Source organism: Diospyros lotus, chromosome 10, assembly GCF_014633365.1.
Source record: "Diospyros lotus cultivar Yz01 chromosome 10, ASM1463336v1, whole genome shotgun sequence".
NCBI classification, from domain to species: Eukaryota; Viridiplantae; Streptophyta; class Magnoliopsida; order Ericales; family Ebenaceae; genus Diospyros; species Diospyros lotus.
The window spans coordinates 22,139,694-22,160,987 of record NC_068347.1 but is presented as its reverse complement, the minus strand read 5'-3'; the positions used below and the strand labels follow the sequence as shown (position 1 = coordinate 22,160,987).

The 21,294-nt window shown below is 34.5% G+C and overlaps 1 protein-coding gene across 2 annotated transcripts; it reads right to left on the bottom strand.

Moving 5' to 3' along the window:
• Positions 1-14,164: 14,164 nt before the first annotated feature.
• Positions 14,165-17,919, bottom strand: LOC127811451 (probable aldo-keto reductase 4). 2 transcript variants are annotated; one of them, XM_052351336.1, is made up of 5 exons: positions 17,606-17,919; positions 17,311-17,511; positions 16,283-16,455; positions 16,098-16,200; positions 14,165-14,682 (listed from the first exon to the last, which is right to left on the bottom strand). In XM_052351336.1, the coding sequence occupies exons 1-5, from the start codon at positions 17,906-17,908 to the stop codon at positions 14,341-14,343; spliced, it is 1,122 nt and encodes a 373-aa protein (XP_052207296.1). In that variant the 5' UTR covers positions 17,909-17,919; the 3' UTR covers positions 14,165-14,340. The 2 variants fall into 2 exon arrangements, with proteins under 2 accessions (XP_052207296.1, XP_052207297.1); XM_052351337.1 differs by lacking the exon at positions 14,165-14,682 and adding an exon at positions 15,783-15,801 and having other exon boundaries at positions 16,081-16,200; positions 17,606-17,915.
• Between the last annotated feature and the right edge of the window lie 3,375 nt (positions 17,920-21,294).

Below are 21,294 nucleotides of genomic sequence, written 5' to 3'. Positions count from 1 at the left end.
TGTTCCCCTTATGCTAGGTTAGAGGTAGAAGACTAAAAGGTAGGTATGCATGTTATTTTGATTGGGCTGGAGGTTCATGGCGATGGATCAGTCGTGGATGAAGGCCGACCCACCGCCTAGAGGCAATGGGGGGTTCGAGGAACCCTCAATTGCTCACGTCAGGGGTTCAAGGAACCCCCGCCGCCAATAGGGGTTACAGAACCCCCGATCAATGGTGATCGGGAGTTATAAAACCCCCGACTACCGCTGGTTGGAGGTTCCTCAAGTCCTTCATAGCCCATGCTCGGGGACTTCTCGAGTCCCCAATAGATCACTGGCTTTCGGGGACTCGAGAAGTCCCCGAGCGCAGGCTGTTGGGAACTCGAGGAACCCTCGACCACCTAGGGTCAGGGGTTCGAGGAACCCCCAACCGCTCGCTGTCACCCCTGAGGAGCGACGGTTGAGGATTTTGCAACCCCAGCGAGGGCACCACTAGCAACCACCTCCACGGTAGTCGCGTAAAAATAAATTTTTTAAAATTTATTTTTTTAATAAAAAATATTTGAATTTTATTTAAAATAGGTGAAGTTTTTATTTTTTAATTCATTTTTTAAATATATGATATTTAGAAATAATTTTTTAATAAAATTTCTAATATTTAGAAATTTCTAATATTAAATTTTTTTTTTGATCTAATTGTGTTATGTAGCGTAACATAGTAGTATTGTCTACACTCGACCGTGTAATGTTAGGTGGACCTTTAGTGGCAGTGGTTGTATAGAGATGGACATGGTATCATATCCGATGTCAATGGCTCTTACGAACCAGCATCAACAGGAGTACGACCGAGTCAGTTTCGACCACCCACTGCACCAGCAGATACCCAACAAAAATCAGGAAGCAGTCACGTAATTAATTTATGTTGTACTATAACTGACTTGTAAATATTTGGAGTACCTACACATTAAATTTTACTTATCAAATTTATCTTTACGTATTTTTTATTGCAATATTATTTCTTATTCAATTTTATTTATGTATATACATACATATATCAGGTATAATATAAAACATAGAAAAAAACTTATACATATATGGATTCAACAAAAATTGAAGTAGAACTTCATTTAACTTTTGAACAAAATGTGAGTACTTAACATTATTTCAAAGTGTATAACATTATTTAAGAATTTATTATGAAATTTTGTAAAAAAAAAAAATAAAACATAAATACATAAATCGATCCCCGACCGTAGGAGGTCAGGGAAGCAAAGGTTCCCCGATCGCCCATGATGGGGAACCCTTGAGTTCCCCGACTGCCCGCGCGATCGAGAAAGCCTGGCTTTCCCGATCGTGGATTGTGGGAGAACTTAAACTTCTCTGACCGCCCACTATGGGGAAGCCTAAGTTCCCTGCCCACGGGTTAGGGAACCTTGGGTTCTCTACCCCAACCCCATGGTCGGGAACCCGTCGTCGAGCATTTTCGTGCTCGACCCATTTAACCCAAAATTATAAGCATACGAGCTGTTGCTATTGTTGTTCATTGTCTACGAGCTGCGGCTCTTCATTGTATCTTCTTCATAAAACTCTTTCCATCTCAGAAATGGTTGCAAGTGATGGAAGAAAGTCGCTACAAGTGATTGGAGAAAATCGCTATAGGTGATTGGAGAAATGGCTGCATAAGGAAGAACTGGGTTGTGAAGTGCAAGGAAGTGGACTGTGATTGGAGAAGTGGTAGCTTGTAGAAGGATAATAAAGGATTTTTAATATAGGGTAATTTAGGAATATTAACTGTGGACTATGAATAGCAATAAAGTGAGCTGGGGATGGAATTTCCCTCAATCATAATAGTGCTTAATTGGATTGTTTATTCTCGAAGATGGCTACAACTTCATGTAATTCTTATGTTATTTTTATTTTAAAAATATTAGTATCAAGTAATTTTAGGGTATGTTTGATTGCATTACCTAGAATTTAATTCTAGATAATGATTGCCTACAAAACAAAAATCACCTCACCCCCTTGAAAAATGAATTCCATGAAAAGAAGATTTAAATACTTGTACCATACACATTTTTTCATAAAAAAGTTAAGAGTGTTTGATTGCTTTTATAGAAAATGTGTAATAATTACATATTTTTTATGATAAATGTGTGCAATCAAACACACTCTTAGTGAACATACATAAATTTGTTCTAATGTTTTCCATATAAATTTTTTTAAATTTTTCTTTAAAATAAATTTTAGCGTACAGTTTATGAAAAAGGTCATAGGTATTCTTTTTATAACAAGAATTATCTCCATTTAATGAGTTATTTAAAGTGATTTGTGTATTATTATGACATGAGTTCTCATCAATCACAAATGATAATGCTAAGGATATATAAAATATAAATACACATTGTCTAAATACAAAATACATTCATTACATATTTTTTTTCAATTCTCTAACACTTCTATTCAATTGTGAAATATTTCAAAAGACAGATGTAATAAGGGTTTGAAAACTGAAAATAAACTATTATAAATGTATTTTATTTGAATACAAGGTCTATTTATATCTCATTGGTTACATCACCTGTAAAACAACTAACAAATAAGCACAACAATCGTACAAACCTTACATTGCAACAAATTCACAACCACTTTAAGAATCACAAAATCTTCAAACTGTCAATTCACCCAGTTTAAAGAAGAAGAAGAAAAGAAAATGCAAGCTGCAACCTAAATAAACAATGCAAAATGTTAATGGAAGGAGTGAGCAAAGGCATCATGTTGTTTTTTGTTCCCTAATAAAGCTTGAGGCCATGACGATTTTTCGGGTAGGTCTTCATAGGCTTTGGCCTGGGATTAAAGGACCCAAGACCGTCACCATTTTCTTTTGGTAGCCTATTTTAGAAGTCGGGCCACAAGCCCACTACCCACTTGAAATGAGAAATGGGCCTTAGCCCATTTGCTCAAGTGGGGTGAAGCTCACTAAACTTAGCCCATCAGCCCTCATATAAAAGGGCCTTTTTGCCCTCTGTTTGGCGTATACTCTTCTCTCAGCCGAACCCTAGCTTTCCCCCCCCCCTCTCTCTCTCTCTCTCGTGTTTCCTTTCTTGGCCGATTGCTTCATCGCTTCTGTCCTTGTTCATTCGATAGCAATGGAGGCATTCTTGCCTTCTGTGGATGCTATTTCCTTTCATGTATTCATCCGCCTTTCCTTGTGTGAGAAAGGCGGTCCCTCTGATGTTGCTAGAAGCCTCTTATATATTCAGATCTAGGTTCTCTTTTGGGGTGAGCTCTTTCTCTTGACTTTGTGTTTCGAACCCACTATCTTTGTGACCGATCTACCTTCTGTGGTAACCTACTTTGTGTGGTTGTGATCGTTTGGGTGAGAGAGGGTTTCTTTGGTGTTTCGGCCGAGAGGTGTTGGGTCTTTTCTGGGCTATGGTTTGAGAGCTTCGTTTGTGGCTTGTGGTTCCTATTCGTTGGTGTTATCAAAAGTGGTGACTGGTCTTTCAAATCTGAGCCTTGAATCGATTTTAAACAGGGAGTATTTTTCTGTTTGCTTTCAATCTTGAATTGATCTATATTTTGATTCGATTTACTGCACTAACCCTTTTTGTTTTGAAGAGATCTTCTGCAACAAATGGTATCAGAGCCTTGTGTGGCACCTGGGTAGTGCTTTGTTCGAATCAGATCTGAAAAGCCCTATCGATTTCAGATCCGATCTCACGGTAAGTTTGTTCCGTATCAGATCTGATTTCGGTTCGATTGATCCTTGCAGGTTGTGAGTTGGGTTGAGAGGACCCCAAATCCGGATCCAGCAAGTCGTGGGTATTCTCTCCGAGCAGCACGTGGCTGTTCACTCGCATGCCGACCAGCGGCACGTGAGCGTGTAAGCGGTAGTGCATGGAGGTCGGGGTCACTATAAAAAAACTGGCATTTAGTGGCGGTTTCTAACCGCCGCTATACTTAGCGACAGTTTTCAAAACCATTGAATATACAGCCGTTGCGCAGCATTTAGCGGCGTTTTTTAGCAATAGCTGGTATAACTACCACTAAGTGATATTTTTAGTGGCGGTTTTTAAAATTTAGGGCAGTTTTAAAATCGCCGCTAAAATTAATTAAATTTAATTATAAAAAATAATTTAATGGCGATTTTGGTAAAAATAGCACGCGCATGCAAAGCCCCCCCTACGTGCTCACGCGCGTGTCCACCCGCCCACTGGAATTTATTTCAGCAAATTCCTTTCCCAAATTTCGATCCCATGATCAGCGAAGCCACCTGATCTGCAAAGCCACCTTGTAATATACTCGCGCATATTAATTATAAAGTAATCGAACCATTATTTTTCAGAATTGCCTTTGAACCCACAAACTCAAGTTTTTGAAATTCCACTTGACCCCATATTAAATAAAATAAAAAATAATTTTATTTTTTATTAAATTAAATTAATTAATTGAACTCTCAAAACACCTAAAAAAGAGTTAACATATTAAATTAATTAATTGAACATAAAATGTTTTAAACTAATTAATTAAATTAAATAAATAAATAAATTTAAAATAAATAAATTAATTGATAAATTTAAAATAAATAAATTAAAATTAATTGATATAAATAAATCAATTGATTAAAAAATAAAAAAAAATTAGATTATTTTGTAAAATTTAATTTTAAATTATTAATTTTTTTTGAAATTTAATTTTTAATTTTTTTATTGCTGAATTTTGCGGCGATTGATTAAAATTGCCACCAAATTTATTTTAAATTTTTTTATTAAGGAATTTTGCGGTGGTTTTGACAAAACTGTCGCTAAATTTATTTATTTTTGAATTTTTTTATTAATGAATTTGGCGGCACTTTTGACAAAATCGCTACTAAATTTATTTATTTATTTTTTTATTGCTGAATTTTGGGGCGGTTGATTAAAACAGCTGCGAAATTTATTTTTAAATTTTTTTATTAATGAATTTTGCGGCGATTTTGACAAAATTGCGGCTAAATTTAATTCTTTTGAATTTTTTTATTAATGAATTTGGCTGCGATTTTGATAAAATCGTCGGTAAATTTAATTTTTTTTATTTTTTTTAGTTTAGAACTGCCGCAAAATGTTAGATAAACTGCTGTAAAAAACATATTTTGCAGCTGTTGAAAAACCGCTACAAAATACCATGTTTTGCGGCGGTTTTGAAAATCGCCACAAAAAAATTGCCGCAAAAAACCCATTTTTTTGTAGTGTGTGCCCCTCTTCTGTTCTAGATCCGAGCTTGCATCATTCACAGATCTTAGTCTTGAGATCTATACTGGTAACTTCTCTGATTTCCTTTCTTTTAGCAACTAGTAGGTCTTCATGTAGGGGTGGCCATTAGGTTTGGAGGTTATCCTGTTGTGGTAACCATTGCTTGTTGCTAGGTCTAGGATTATCTGTGATTTTCTTGTGCTAGCATAAACTGTTTTGGTACGGTTAAGTCTTGCTTAGAAAATCAGTGTTATTGTGCTGTGTGAGAAATTTGCCTTATTTATTCTTATTTGTTTTGGTTAAAATTGAAACCCTAAAATTATTCTATTTATGTGTGTGTTAAGCATATTCTTTTATATGAACATGTCTGCACATCACTTTGAATTGGGGGTTTTCAATGGAAAGGGGGATTTATCAATTTGGCAACAAAAATTGAGGGGAGTTTTGGTACAACAGAAAGTTTCTAAAGCCTTAGATAACAAATACCTTGAATCATATACCGTTGAACAAAAAACTAAGGCTGATGAATTGGCTTATACTTCTATTATTTTACATCTTTCTGATTCTATTTTAAGAAAGGTAGGAAAACTTGATTCTACAAAAGAGTTATGGAAAAAATTGGAAAAACTCTATGTGAAAAAATCCACACCCAACAAACTTTTCTTTGCTTGAAAGCTTCTTTAGTTTTAAGATAGACTCCTCTAGGGATCTTGATGACAACCTAGATATCTTTAATAAGTTGGTGCAAAATATAACTAATTGTGGTGAAAAGGTAACCGAAGAATACAAAACAATAATTCTTTTAAATGCAATTCCAGATGCATATAAGGAAGTTAAAAATGCCATTAAGTATGATAGGGACACCTTGACACTTGAAATAGTCATAGATTCCCTTAGGAGCAAAGATATGGAGTTAAAAAGTGAGAAAAAACATGGAGAGGTTCATTTGATGAGAGGTAGGTCTCAATCTAGAGGACATGAGGGAGGTGGTAAGAAGAAAGGTAGAAGTAGGTCTAAGTCTAAGGCCAAAGGTAAGGGTAAGGATAAATGTTTTGGTTGTGGGAAAACCAGACATTACATTAAAGACTGTTATACAGAGAAAAATAAACAAAAAGAAAAATTAAAAGATCAAGAAGAAGCAAATGCAGTAACCTCATTTGACCCTAGTGAATTTTACATGCTTTTAGATTCTAACACTGCTGAAATTAATGCTACACTTATGGCACATGGGCAAGAATGGATTCTTGACTCAGGTGCATCATTCCATGTCACATCCCCAAAGACATTGGATTGAAAATATGCGCGAATCCGTGGGTGGTCATGCCATAGTTTGTAGTAATATAGCCTATAAGGTTGTAGGGATTGGAGACATCACTCTTAAGTTAGAATCAGGATATGTCTTAAAGTTGAGAGATGTTAGATTCATCCCTAAAATGGCAAGAAACTTAATTTCAATAGGAAAATTAGAAAAGAATGGATTTACAGGAAAAATAGAAAGTGAAATGATTAAAATGTTTAAAAGGGTAATGGTGGTGTGTAAGGGAGTTAGAAGAAATGGGATATATGCCTTAACTGCCAAGGTAGTGAGTAGCTCAGCTTCTCACATTGATTCAATCAATTATGATGTCCCTCAAAAATGGCACAATAGGTTAGCCTATGTTAGTATTAAAGGGCTTAAGTTCCTAAATGATAAGGGAGTCTTTGGTAAGGACTGTGTGTTTGATATCCCATTTTGTGACCATTGTGTGTTAGGCAAACACCATAGATTATCGTTCTCTTCAAATATGCATAGAGCCTCAAGGGTTTTAGAGTATATCCATTCATATTTATGGGGACTAGCATCAAATCCTATTCTCTAGGAGAGTGTGGGTCTTTCTCTTAAAAGACAAAACAGAAACCTTTAAAAATTTCAAAACTTGGAAAACTCAAATAGAAAATCAAACAAGCAAGATAATAAAATATCTAAGAACTGATAATTAGAGTTTTGCAACAAGGATTTTGATGGCTTGTGTAAAGAATGTGGTGTAACAAGGCATAAAATTGTCCCTCACACCCCATAGCAAAATGAGGTGGCTGAGAGAATGAATAGGACTCTCCTAGATAAGGTTAGGTGTATGATGATTAGTTCTGATATACCTAAATCATTTTGGGGTGAAGCAGTGATGACTGCTTGTTACTTGGTTAACTTAACCCCATTAGCTACATTAAATGGTGACATTCCTTATGAGAAATGTCATGGAAAATGTGCAGATTATTCAACCCTTAGAATCTTTGGCTGTGCTACCTATTCTCATCAAAATGAAGGCAAAATGGAACCTAGAGCAAGAAAATGTGTTTTCTTAGAATATCCTGAAGGAGTAAAGGGTTATAGGCTTTAGGATAGAAGTTAAAAGGGAGTAAAAATAATTGTAAGTAGAAATGTCATATTTAATGAATCAGAAATGCCTTGTCTACAATCAAACAGTGACAAACAACAAGACAGTGAGGGTGAGGATTCCCTAGAAGAGTCTATGAATATCAGTACCAACATTCCCACCACCTCAAGTGAGGTGGAGATACAAAACCAGACTAAAGAAAATGAGGAGAATGAGATAGTAGAAGAACAGCCTCCCATAGAACAACCACCGTTATCTAACTATCGGTTAGCCCGAGATAGGGAGAGGAGATCCCATAAGATTCTGCAAAGGCTAGAATCTGATTTTTAAGTGAGTATCAAGTCGATAAAGAGCCAAAAAGATATGAAGAGGCCATTAGAAGTGAGTATTCTAAAAACTGGATAGAAGCAATGGAAGAGGAGATGAGTTCCCTAAATAAAAACCATACATGGGAGTTAGTACCCAGACCAAAAGATAAGTCCATTGTGGGCTGTAAGTGGATCTTGTTAGACCGGGAGGTGCTATGACACACACCAAGAGGGGGGTGAATTGGATATTTTAAAAACTTGATAGAAACTTGAAATCCTTTTGATGGAAAATTTGATGCAAGTGAGGATTATTGAAATGCTTGAAATAATAAATGAAATAAAAACACAAGTAAGAGATGAACATAAGAATTTATAGTGGTTTGGCTTAATCCAAGCCTAATCCACTACCTTAGTTCCTTACTAAGGATTTTCAAAACAATCCACTATCAACCCCCTACTCAACCCAAGTAGGTCCTCTAGTTCTCGACTAGGAAATTTACAAACCTCTCAATTAAATGGGCCCTCTAGCTACACAAGCTAGGAAATACAAGAAATGTATAATTGGAGAGAATCTAAGAGATGAATCTCTTAGTTATAATGTCTCTTAAAAATGATACAAGGCATAAATGAATGTATATAGATTAAGATCATAGCCTTGAAGAGAGAAAATAGAAGCACAATGAATGTAAATAGAAACGAGTATAAAATGTAAGCTCAATTCAATTCGTTCCCGTCCATTAGCCTTCTCTTGATCTCCTTGATATGTATATATAAGCATCCCAAGAGTCTTGCCTAAAACTAGCCGTTATTGAGCCGTTGGAGAATGAGAAATTAGCCGTTGGAGATTGAAAAACTAACCGTTATTGATTTCTGAGAAACAAACAGTCGACAAACAAAATAGGTTAGTCGACTATATTTTCAAATAACACTAGGCATAGTCGACAGTCAAGAAAGCATAGTCGTCTATTGCTCAACCAAAACTACTCATAATCGACAAATACGTTTACATAGTTGACAGATCAAAAATACAAAGAAAATTTTATAACATCATATACATACATAGTCGATAGAAGAAAAATCATAATCGACTATCCTTTCATAATAGTCGACATAATGGAATATAGTCGATAGAAGCCATACATAGTTGACAGAACATGCAGGCATAGTCGACAACACTTAAGCATATAGTCGACTATCCATTTGGAAAATTTGAACACTTAACTGATAACACGTAGAATCACACTTGATTGATACAAAACACACAACATATTTACATTTCATTTACAAGTAAATGTCCTCATTTTGTTTAATTTATATTTTATCTTCTATTTACTTTAATACATAAATTTAAATAAGAAAGTATCCCCCATTTGGATTCAATAAAAATATTCAAAAAATCAAAATCCATAAAAATAAGAAAGTAGAATTTGGGTTTTAGTACAAACTTAGGATTTTGTGATTTTACCACCTCCAAGATATACACTTTCTATTTCTTGAAAAATTCTTTAAAAATCATTTTATCACTAATGAATGTTAGTTATTGAAATACCGGGAGTTAGTTTTCTAAAAAGAAAATATTTTCATATATGTCTCCTTATAAGGTGCTAACCTTCCAGACTTAGAAAAATATAACTTTGAAATCTTGATACTTAAAATTCATTTGGTTTACATTCTCACAAAGTAATACTTGATATTGAAATTGATTTATGTTGAAAACCACCACCTTGATTCATGACTTAGGGATTTAATAAAATATTATTTTTCATCATCAAAACTAAGTATACAAAAGTAAAACGATAGATCTTTAAGGTTAAAGAAGGTACAAGTGAAAAGGACCCCATAAGATTTAAGACTAGGTTAATAGCCAAAGGTTTCACATAAAAGGAAGGGGTAGGTTTCAACAAATGCATGCTTGCATTTATTGCATATTTTGACTGGGAACTTGAACAACTAGATGTTAAAACTGCTTTTTTGCATGTTGACTTAGATGAAAAAATTTATATGTTTCAACCCATGTTTCAACCCAAAGGTTTTGAAGATAAGAAAAAACCTGATTTTGTGTGTTTCTTGAAAAAATCTTTATATGGTTTGAAGAAATCTCCTAGGCAATGGTATAAATGTTTTGATTCATTTGTTAAATCAATTGGTTTTAAAATGAGTAATTTTGATCATTGCCTATATTTTCAGCATAAAAATAAAGATGACTGTGTATTTCTTTTACTTTATGTTGATGACATGCTTCTTATTGGCCTTAATGTTAAAAGGATCAATAGCATAAAATCTGCTTTAGGTGGAGAATTTGACACGAAAGACCTAGGTATGCCTAAGAGAATCCTAGGTATGGAAATTGTAAGAGATAGGTCAAATTCCATATTATTCTTGCATCAAACTTCATATGTGTTAAAAATTCTAAAAAGATTTAGCATGCATGAAAGCAAATCAGTTTCTTTACTCTTAGGAGCCCATTTCATATTGTCAAGAGAAAAATTTCCAGCTAACAAAGAAGAAGAGAAGTACATGAGTAAAGTCCCTTATTCTAATGCAATATGATCGGTTATGTAGCTCATGGTGTGTACTTGACCAGACCTAGCTCATGCAATTAGCACATTAAGTAGATTTATGACAAACCTAGGTTCTGTCCATTAGGAAGATTTGGAATGGTTACTTAGATATTTGAGGGATACTTCCAATGTAGGTTTAGTGTATAAACACCATTCAGATAAAATGAGTCTAATGGGGTTTACAGATTCAAATTATGCAGGTGATAGAGACAATAGGAAATCAACATCATCATATGTGTTTACTTTATGTAATTCATGCATTAGTTGGAAGTCTCAACTCCAACACATTGTTGCTTTGTCAACTACTAAATCTGAATATATAGCTGCTACAGAAGCAATTAAAGAAGCCTTGTGGCTTAAAAGTTTGCTTAATGAACTATGTGTTCTAACAGAAAATGTTAGTGTCTTTTCTGATAGTCAGTCAGCTATTCATTTGTGTAAAAATCCTATTTTTCACGAGTACACTAAACACATTGATATATGACTGCACTTTATTCGTGATATTATATCTCAAGATGTTATTAGACTTGAAAAAGTGCATTCAGATTTCAACCCCTCTGATATAGGAACAAAAGCGCTTACTGTTGAAAAATTCAGAAGGTGCCTAGACCTTCTAAGCATTGGTAAAGTTATGTGAGAATTGGTAAGGTTTTCTTTTTCCAATTGCTTACTGATTATTCTTATGTTTTTGCTGCATGTGTGTGCTGACCTTATTAGGAAACAAGGTGGAGATTTGTTGTTTTTTGTTCCCTAATAAGGCCCGAGGCCATGACGATTTTTTGGGTGGGTCTTCATAAGCTTCAGCCCGAGATTGAAGGACCCAAGACCGTCACAATTTTCTTTTGGCAGCCCATTTTAGAAGTTGGGCCACAAGCCCACTACCTACTTTAAATGAGAAATGGGCCTTGGCCCATTTGCTCAAGTAAGGTGAAGCCCACTAAACTTAGCCCATCAACCCTCATATAAAAGGGCCTCTTTGCCCTCTGTTTGGCGTATACTCTTCTCTCATTCGAACCCTAACTTTTCCCTCTCTCTCTCTCTCTCGTGTTTCCTATCTTGGACGATTGCTTCATCGCTTCTGTCCTTGTTCATCCGATAACAATGGAGGCATTCTTGCCTTCTGTGGATGCTGTTTCCTTTCATGTATTCAGCCGCCTTTCCTTGTGTGAGAAAGGTGGTTCCTCTGATGTCGCTGAAAGCCTCTTATATATTCAAATCTGGGTTCTCTTTTAGGGTGAGCTCTTTCTCTTGACTTTGTGTTTCGAACCCACTATCTTTGTGACCGATCTACCTTCTGTGGTAACCTATTTTGTGTGGCTGTTATCGTTTGGGTGAGAGAGAGTTTCTTTGGTGTTTCGGCCGAGAAGTGTTGGGTCTTTTCTGGGCTATGGTTTGAGAGCTTCGTTTGTGGCTTGTGGTTCCTATTCGTTGGTGTTACTAAGAGTGGTGACTGGTCTTTCAGATCTAAGCCTTGAATCGGTTTTAAACAGGGAGTATTTTCTGTTTGCTTTCAATCTTGAATTGATCTATACTTTGATTCGATTTATTGAACTAACCCTTCTGTTTTGAAGAGATCTTCCGCAACACATCGACCCTCTTCCTGATGGCATCAGGGTTCGCACCCACAAGCTTATCCATCTGAGTTCCTTCCTTCATCATCACAAACGTGGGCATGGCTTTTATCACCATCTTTGCTGCTACCTTCAGAATAATACATTTAATGTTGTATTTTTAAGTAATTTGTAACCTAAACGAATCTGCCGACTCACAGGTTCTATTATTATTAGTATCATAAGATTACTACCTTAACATCATCGACATCCACCACTAAGAAGAGAATGTCTTGGTAGCTCAGGGCCAGCTCTTCAAAGAAGGGATTCATGGCTACAGAGGGCACGCACCAGCCAGCTGCAAAGTGCACTGCAACCCGCTCTATACAAATGAGATAACAGAAGGATTTTTACATAAGAAACTTTATGGGCATGGGAGTTTGTATTCACTAGTTAGAAGAAAGCATTTTAAATATGCATTTAAAAAATGTTAGTAAGCATAAATAAGTTTGTAAGATATTATAATAAATAATATCTGAAAAGACATTACTATTCATGCCGAACAATTAGTATATTTGATTTGTGTCGTGGATAAAAATGATATCCATAATACACAATGCTCCTCACTTAAAAGTCAAGGAGATTTGTAATTGTAAACAATTTTATCTTTATTTTTATAATTTGAAAATGTAACTTTTCAGTTACAAACAAGAGAAATAGTAAGAGAAAAAAAAAATATCTTGTATTACTCACGATTAAAGATGTAGAAATAAGGATATCAATTACTTATGTTCCTATATAAATTAATCTCCCAAATAAGGATAAAACTTTACCCTTCAATTTTGAGGCCATGCATGGCTTCCCACTTTGTCATGACCAAGAGAGAGTTATATTTGTACGCAACCGTATTCTTACATTTTTGCATATATAGAGGCTGTTTTCACAACTCGAATCCATGACTTTCCAATCATAAATGAGCAATTTGCAGTTGTTATTAAGACTCACCTTATGTAACATTATAAGATTAGTTTAAACATATAAAAAGTAGAACAAAATTTCAATTGCACCAATCAATAATCTTTACATTTATGATAGAGCAACTCTATGAAACATCTATCATAAAAGCAAAAACAATAAGAAGATTTGTGGAGTGAGGGAAAGAAGAAGACTTTACAAGGCAGCCTTGTTCTGTGGCTTTAGTTATGAACAAATCCCATGTTTCTTCAGAGTCTACTTTGACAACTCTGGATTTCTTAAGCTTCTCCATCCCTGCCATCTTCTTCTTTCTCTCCCTTCTTTGTTTGTAGATGGTTGCACGCCCATACACACACATATATATAAAAGCAAGCTCTTGTGGCTGCTAGATTTGTCTGATATTTCTAGTTTGAAGGCTTTTGGATGAGAAGGAATGAATTAATTAAGGTAGGACCTTCCTTGATGGTTCCTTTATCCAATTCTATGCCCACGACAAGCATGCATCCTTAAAATACACATCTGATAATAAATATATTTATTTCATACTATTTTCTTGAGAAGAAAATCTACTGGATTATTGGAATTGAACTGCGTGTTCTCCCGAACATTAGGACATGGCAATTAATATTGAATAGTAAGAGGGGAAACCCTATCTTCCCCCCATATAATAAAATCAAACAATATAGGCATCATTTTCATACTGTTCTACACATTTACAATGTTTCGAGATGCAAATGAAAATTAAATTAGGCTAATTGTTACTTGTTTGGGTGGAATCAATCCTTTGCATGTTGTAATGAGTCTTCTTTTTCTCTCTCAAGCATCATCTAGCAACCTTAATTGCAGTGTTAATTCAGCTTCAGTTAGCTTTAGCGCTGTCTTCAAGTCAACTTTGCAAGTAGGTTCCCAACCCACAAAGTTCAGTTCTAGGGTCAGGCTGTTCACATAGTTAAAGAGCTTCTCATGTTGCCATTAGCAGGATTAGACCTCTGCTTAGTAATCGTCTAAGAGACTCAATCCTGTATGACAAATTAAACAAAAACTGTCATAGACCTATCGATTAGTTAAAGATTTACCCCATAAAAGGAGCCTACTCTTCTTTAGCCAGGATGTGTTGTGAAATGTGTTGATCTTGTGTTCATAGATCTTGTAGAATTGCCAGGACAACTGTAAAATATGCAAATATTTTTACAATCCCATCTACAGAAATAGTGTGAAGGAAAAGTGCATTCTTATTAGCCAAGTCCAAAAGTGACTACATAAGAACCAACAACAGAATCCAAGCACTCCAAAAGCACAAACACAGAAATAGTTTTCTTATATCTCAGTTTGAACAACCGGTATATGGGAAAGCTGTGTTTTTATTCAGTTTTCCATGAGGACAAGGGTGGAGTCTCCGAATCCTTCCAAGAAGAAGGGGTCATGCTTCCATATCTGTCACCCTTAACTGCATCAGCAGATGCAATCGATTCCAGTTCAGCCATTTCTTCTGGCGTTAGTTTTACTGACAAGGCTCCAATATTTTGATTGAAGTTTTCAATCTTGGTGGTGCCAGGAATAGGACACACATCACGCCCCTGGTGATGAACCCAAGCCAACGCTAGCTGCCCAGTGGTGCACCCCTTCTTTGCTGCCATGTCCTTAATCCGCTCAAAAATGATGTTATTGTGTTTGAGATTCTCACCCTGGAATCTTGGGAATCTCTGTAAAAGATGAAACACATAATTCAGCATTAAACAACAAATCTGTCGGTTACTCAAGAAAGGTGCTCTAAACAAAACATGCATGCAAGATGAAAGACCAAATTCATAGTCATTATGCAACACCAAAAACTGACTTTCTATGGAATTAGAGACCATCGATGATGAAATAAGCTGACTTTCTATGGAAGTTTTTCCCATCTACTTGATTCCTCTTATCATTTTCACAATTTCCAGCATCTTCCCCACTCATGTGACGTCCTTCTTAATTTAAAGATCACATTAAACAATTTTGTTATCCAAAAAATGCTCTCTTCTCCCATTCATTACCATGCTTCCATCAGGATATAATCTAGCCCAGTTGCTTTACTATTCTTCATCTTTTTTAATGTTTGCTTTATTTCGTTTGCAAAAAAATGTCTATGAAACATGTAAGTCCCATCTTCTTTAAAGTTGCTAAGATGTCCTGACAGAAGACTTGTTTCTCACCTCCATTGAAAAACTTTGAGAAAAACTCATTCCATCTCTCCTTGATAATCCCCTCACTAACTAGTACCTTTTGGTTTTTGTCTATTATACATTCCACTTGGCTCAAATCCCTTATTACGTTCCTACAACAGTTTTTTGTCATATTCCAAATAGCAGAAGCCATCTGGTTATCCTTTCCTTCCACAACCCAATCTAGTCTACCACTTGTTTTTTTTCCTTGAAATTAGTTTGTTTTACAACTTTTATATCCTACAATCTGACTCTAGGGCTTCATTTTGTATGATTTTTCTCTATTTTTTGATATGGACTTTAAGCACCACAAGTTATGTTGATTAGTTAGACATTCTCTCGGTATAACTTCACAATCCTTACAATGGAAGTGGTCACCTTCTCTCCTACCCATCTTATCTCTATATCCATTGGTATAATTCCAAGTTTAGCATTGTCGAGTTTCCTAGAAGGATCATTGGCTCATTAACATGCATAATTCATCTGCAGAAAATGAAGCATTTTTATCATCCATAAAATTTATTATAAATGCAAAATATTACCCTGAGAAAAATTATTAAAATTTCAGAATAGCATTGCTTCAATATTGCCTAACAGAGTTACATTCCGAAAGTAAAATATTATTGTTGAAGTCAGGTTTTTCTAGATACTCCCAAGTTAGATTAGAATATTTGTAATGATATTTGGCTGTGGAGGGTTAGTAAAAAGGAATGGATGTCCTTTTATGGAAAGTTTTTTGTAAGGGCTGCTAAAGGGAAAGTTGTAATAGGTATGGCCCCTCCTTAAATCATGGGATTATGTCTTTTGTGTATATATATCAGCAAGTATCAATGAGGCATTATTAAGTTCTGAAAAACAGGAAAGTGTGCTCCTTCCTTTCTATGCTATAATTCTAACAATTATGTGTTGTACACACAAACCTTTCTGGAGTCGTTATTTGAGACGTTCTCAACAATCTTGGGACCTGAAGAAAAGAATCCCCTTCCTAGTGGACTATATGCAACAATCCCAATGCCAAGCTCTCTGAACAATGCAAGAGGATTCAAATTAGAAACTTGGAATGCCAATTAAGACTACAGATTTGTTAGCAGAACAGATATCTCACCTGCAAGTTGGAACTATGTCTTCCTCCACATCTCTTGTCCACAAAGACCATTCTAATTGGACTGCTGTAATTGGATGAACAGCGTGAGCTCTTCTGATTGTTGAAGCAGAGGCCTCAGATAGACCAATATACTTTATTTTGCCCTCTTCAACCAACTTCTTGAGTTCTCCCATCTGGTGAAGCGAAGTCAAAATGAATTTGAAACACTTGATAAGCTTTCAGAAATAAAATACAACCAAACAAGAGAATCGTTGCAAACAGGTGCAAAACCTAGTGCCTTTGAGAGAAATGGAAGTAGCAAGTGAGATTGTCATGCTCTACACGACCAAGGCTTAAAGTTTGTACAAATTAACAATTCTTTATGCATGAATTGCTTTGAGAGATGAATTGAGAGGCAGAGTTTAATATAATTGATCTCTGTGAAATGGTGATTGGTCAGGAAACAGTCTCTTTGCTAAGGAAGGATAGGACTCACTATAATTGACCTTCCTAAGAGCCCACAATGCGAGAGTAGTGCACTGGGTTAACCTCCTTGTTAAATGGTGATTTGCTTTATCATCGGTCTAACTAGTTCCGACTCCTACTAAAATAATTGGACCAATGTTTCACTATGTTAACTAGAAGGAAACCATTTGTAGTAGGTACTAAATTCATCGCTTAGTATTTGAGAATTATGGAAACCTAATCTTGATATATGGTAAGTGATTGATTAATACCGTTAGTAATAGACAGGGCCGGCCCTGAGGATAGACAACAAGGCAGTTGCCTTGGGCCCCCACCAAGACCAGTCTGGCCTTATTGGCATGACCCATCTAAAATTAGTGTGGACCCATTTTATGTTTAATTAATTTTAAATTATTATTATGAAAATTTTGAATATTTTTATATAATAAAATAAATTTATTTATATTTATTACTTATAATTTTATTTTTAAATATAGGTGCCGGCCCTAGTAATAGAAGTGAAGGTACACATACTTGTACAGAACAAGTAGAAGACAGAAAAGGGGAAGGGGGATAGTTCGAACCGTGACTTCGATGGGAAGGCTAGTGTCAATCCTATGCTGGTAATAGAGATCAATGCAATCGACGTCGAGCCGCTTCAAGCTGGCCTCGCAGGCGGCCCGCACGTAGGCCGGATTGCCGCGCACCTCCATTTTGCCGCCGGCCATTATGATCCCAAATTTGGTAGCCAGTTCCACTTTCTCCCTTACCCCACCCTTCAGCGCCTGGATAATTCCACCAAATTCATTCGGCCAATCTCTCGGCATTTCATCAAACAAAATAACTACATTGAATCGAAATGTACCCAACAAGGGGTACCTTGCCGAGAAGGATTTCGTTGGTGTGGGGGCCGTAGACGTCGGAAGTGTCCAGGAAGGTGACGCCGGAGTTGACGGCGTGGTGGATGAGCTTGATCATCTCTTCTTCGGGCTTTGGAGGGCCATAGAAGGCGGACATGCCCATGCAGCCGAGACCCTGCGCCGAGACCTCGAAACCTTGGGAACCCAGCTTAATTCTTCCCATCCCGGCCATTTCTTTCTGCTTTTGTTGATCTTCTCCTCTCTGCCCTCTCTCTTTGTCTCTGCCTCTGCTCTCTCTCGCTGCGTGGATGAATGAATACATGTATATATAGAGAGACAGAGAGAGAGAGATGGGGTGCCGAGTGGAAGATAAAGAAGCAAGGGGAGCTGGCGACGCCGTAGATACAGACGTAAGCTGTGACGTCTCATAGTCAAAAGTGAAGCGTCATGACTCACGTCATCACCACCGATTTTAGTTTGGTAGTGAGGTCATGGACTACGCTCTACCTCGTTCATAAACTGGGAGATGGATGGCCACCATAATCTCCGGGGCTAATATGGAGATGATCTTCGCAAACTACAATTCATGGAAAAGAACGACCTCCGAGACTCGTTTATTAAGATAGCATTTGTTAAAATTTGTAAAATAAATTTTATCATGATAAAATTAAAATATTTTTTGAACTAAAATATGTAATGATAAAGATAAAATTAGAAAATATTTTAAGATTTTTATCAAATTATTTGTTAATTTTTTTAAAATACACTAGAGGATATATGCGTCATTTTTTCTTATCTGTAAGGTTAAAAATATGTTTATCTAGAAAGGAAGAGATAAAAATATCTGAAAAATATTAAATAAAAAATTACATGACTTATTTTTTAAGGGTCATCTGATAAGTTTAACAAACATATTTTGGTGAAAGAGTAGATCAATATGTTTGAGGTAAGGTGTTTGAAAGTTTCAATCGCTTCTCATTTATATTCGATCTCTTATGCTTTGATCGATCCTGTATGTATACATAAAATAAGAGAAAACTTTTTTCCAAATAGGATTTTCTGCAACATATCACATCAGTTGTTTCCTTTTTTTCAAATCTTAAATATAAACAAATATATTCAAACAACAAAAACGACATTAAATCTCCATTAACAAAGTATGTATATTCACTAAACACGTCTTAAAGATGTAAAACGTTCAAAATATTTGAAAGTGCAAAATAGGAATGCATATCCAAGAGGGGGAGGGGGGGAGTGAATTAGGTGTTTCAAAAACTTTTTTTGTTTGATCAAATATTTGTGCAAAAACTATTTTGAGCACTTTATTTATTTGAAAAATAGTGCTGTGAATTTAGATTGAAAATGTTTACACCTTTATGACTTCAAAAATATTGAGTTTGATTTTTAATATGTTTTGATGATGAATAAAAATACAAAACTTTAAAGCTTTGATGATGAAATCTAAGCAAAATTTAAATATGAGATTTCAAATAGAAAAATCATGCTTAAAACTGGCATTAGGTTGTTAATTGAGTCTGACTAATCATTAATCGATTAACAAATCTTTTACACAAGTAAAGTCTAATTATAATCGAGTAATAATATTTATGAATGGTAGCTGTAACTAAATTTTAAATATTACTTGAGTATTAAATGTTGGTAATCAAGTTTGATATGATAAGTCTTAGAAGATTATGCAACTAACATGTCTGTATAATCAAGTATGTTTTGACTTGAAGTTTAATTGAGTAATTAATGTATGAGCTTAATAGAATGATTTTTTCTTAATCGAGTAAGAATATAATTTAGTTAAATAATAAATGATTATACTTGACTAACTTATCAGTTTAATCGAGTAAAACCTGATATTCAAAGGGTTAATCGATTATGTATTTGCATTACTCCAGTGGGTGATAAAATAGTCATAATCGAGAGATCAATATGTTAATCAACTAAGAGGTATATTTAGTTGAGTAACCATACTCATTAATCGAGTAAGAAATGGAACTAAAGTGACAAGTCTCTAGACTTGTATCATTAATTGACTAAGAAGAATATGCTAATCAAGTATTACATTTAATTAGTTGAGTAATGAATTGATTAATCGACTAACAATTTGAGACAGAATGTTACCTGTATTCAAATTATTAATTGAGTAAGAGAAATTTTTAGCTGAATAATGAAACTTCTTAGTCGAGTGTCAAAATTGATTAATCAAGTAACAGTTTGAAGTTACAATTGGTTGAAAAAGTTAGTTGACTACGATATGTTTAATTGATTAATATCATTCTGTAGCCGAGTAATAAAGATTTGTAATTGAGTAATGATTGTGCAGCCAATGAGTTTAATTGCATTACAAAAAAAAAATAATAATTTTAGAGATGAAATTTTTTCTATTTCTAATAGAGACGAATTTGCAAAAAGACTTTTAGAGATAGATTTAAAGGCAAAAAATAGTCGTCTATGCGTCAAAGATGGATTTTTTTCATCTTTAAATTTTTTTTGGGTAGAAACAAATTTAGAGAAAAAAAAATTTTATCTCCGATGTCAGAGATGGAAAAGTTTGTCTTTGAAATTTTTTTTTCGATCTCTGGTTTAGAGATGAAAAACTTCTACCTCTGATATCTAAGGCGGAAAAAATTGACTTCGAGACGCAAAAAATTTCGTCTCTAATTTGAGATGAAAATTTTCAATCTCTCATTTTAGATGAAATATTTCAGTCTCTGATAAAATAAAAAATAAAAAACAAAACAAAATAATAAAATAGTTGTTATTTATCACATCATAAAGGTAATTATTTTAATAAAATAATCATTATTGCCTTAATTATTTTTATTTTTGGTAAAAATGACCTTTTTTATATATATAATTCTTCTAGATTGCTTTAATAATAGAGTACATATGGTAGTTTTCCTAGAATGTTAGGGTTCTTTGGGTAGATTCATTGTCTCCATCAATTTTTGATCTACTTCATTGTCTTCTAAGTTTCGATCAACGTGTAATTGTCGCATTGCTTCGACTTTTCTTATTTTTTTTCCTCTATTTTCTTTCCCACCAATTCACCTTTAGATACAACTCTCAACCATCTACACCTTTTCTCTCAAGAATGAATATAGTATATATACCGCAAGATTAATTGACTTTGTTGAATTTATTTTTTTATTTTATGATGCATATATATATTAAAGCTAATTAAGTTTTACTCAACTTAAAAAATAAATTTTTTTAATTATTCTCATTTACTTTGAAAATTACAAAATAATAATTAACAAAACTTGGCATTTTGCAATTGTTCCAATCCTTTGATTTTTTGTTTAATTTTCACTTAATAACAATATGTTTAAAATTATAAATAATTTCTAATTTTATGGACAACTTAATAATTTGTCAAAGATTTTGTAGAGGAAAGTTAAAGATATTATTAGCCATGGACACTTAAAGTACCAAATGATGGGAGATTATGGATGGGAAGCTTTTTTTAGTTGAACTTTTTGTATTTTTTGAAAAACACGAAATGGATTATTTGTGTGTAATTTCTAAAATTCAAGGTGCAACATTGTAAATGTTACAATTTTGCATCGTTATCAACTGATATAAATAAACAAACAATAATAAATACAATAATTGAATTTGTAAATTTAATAAATTCATTAATGAATTCTTATAATGATAAAACAAAAACATTTTTACAAATCAAACAAAAAAATT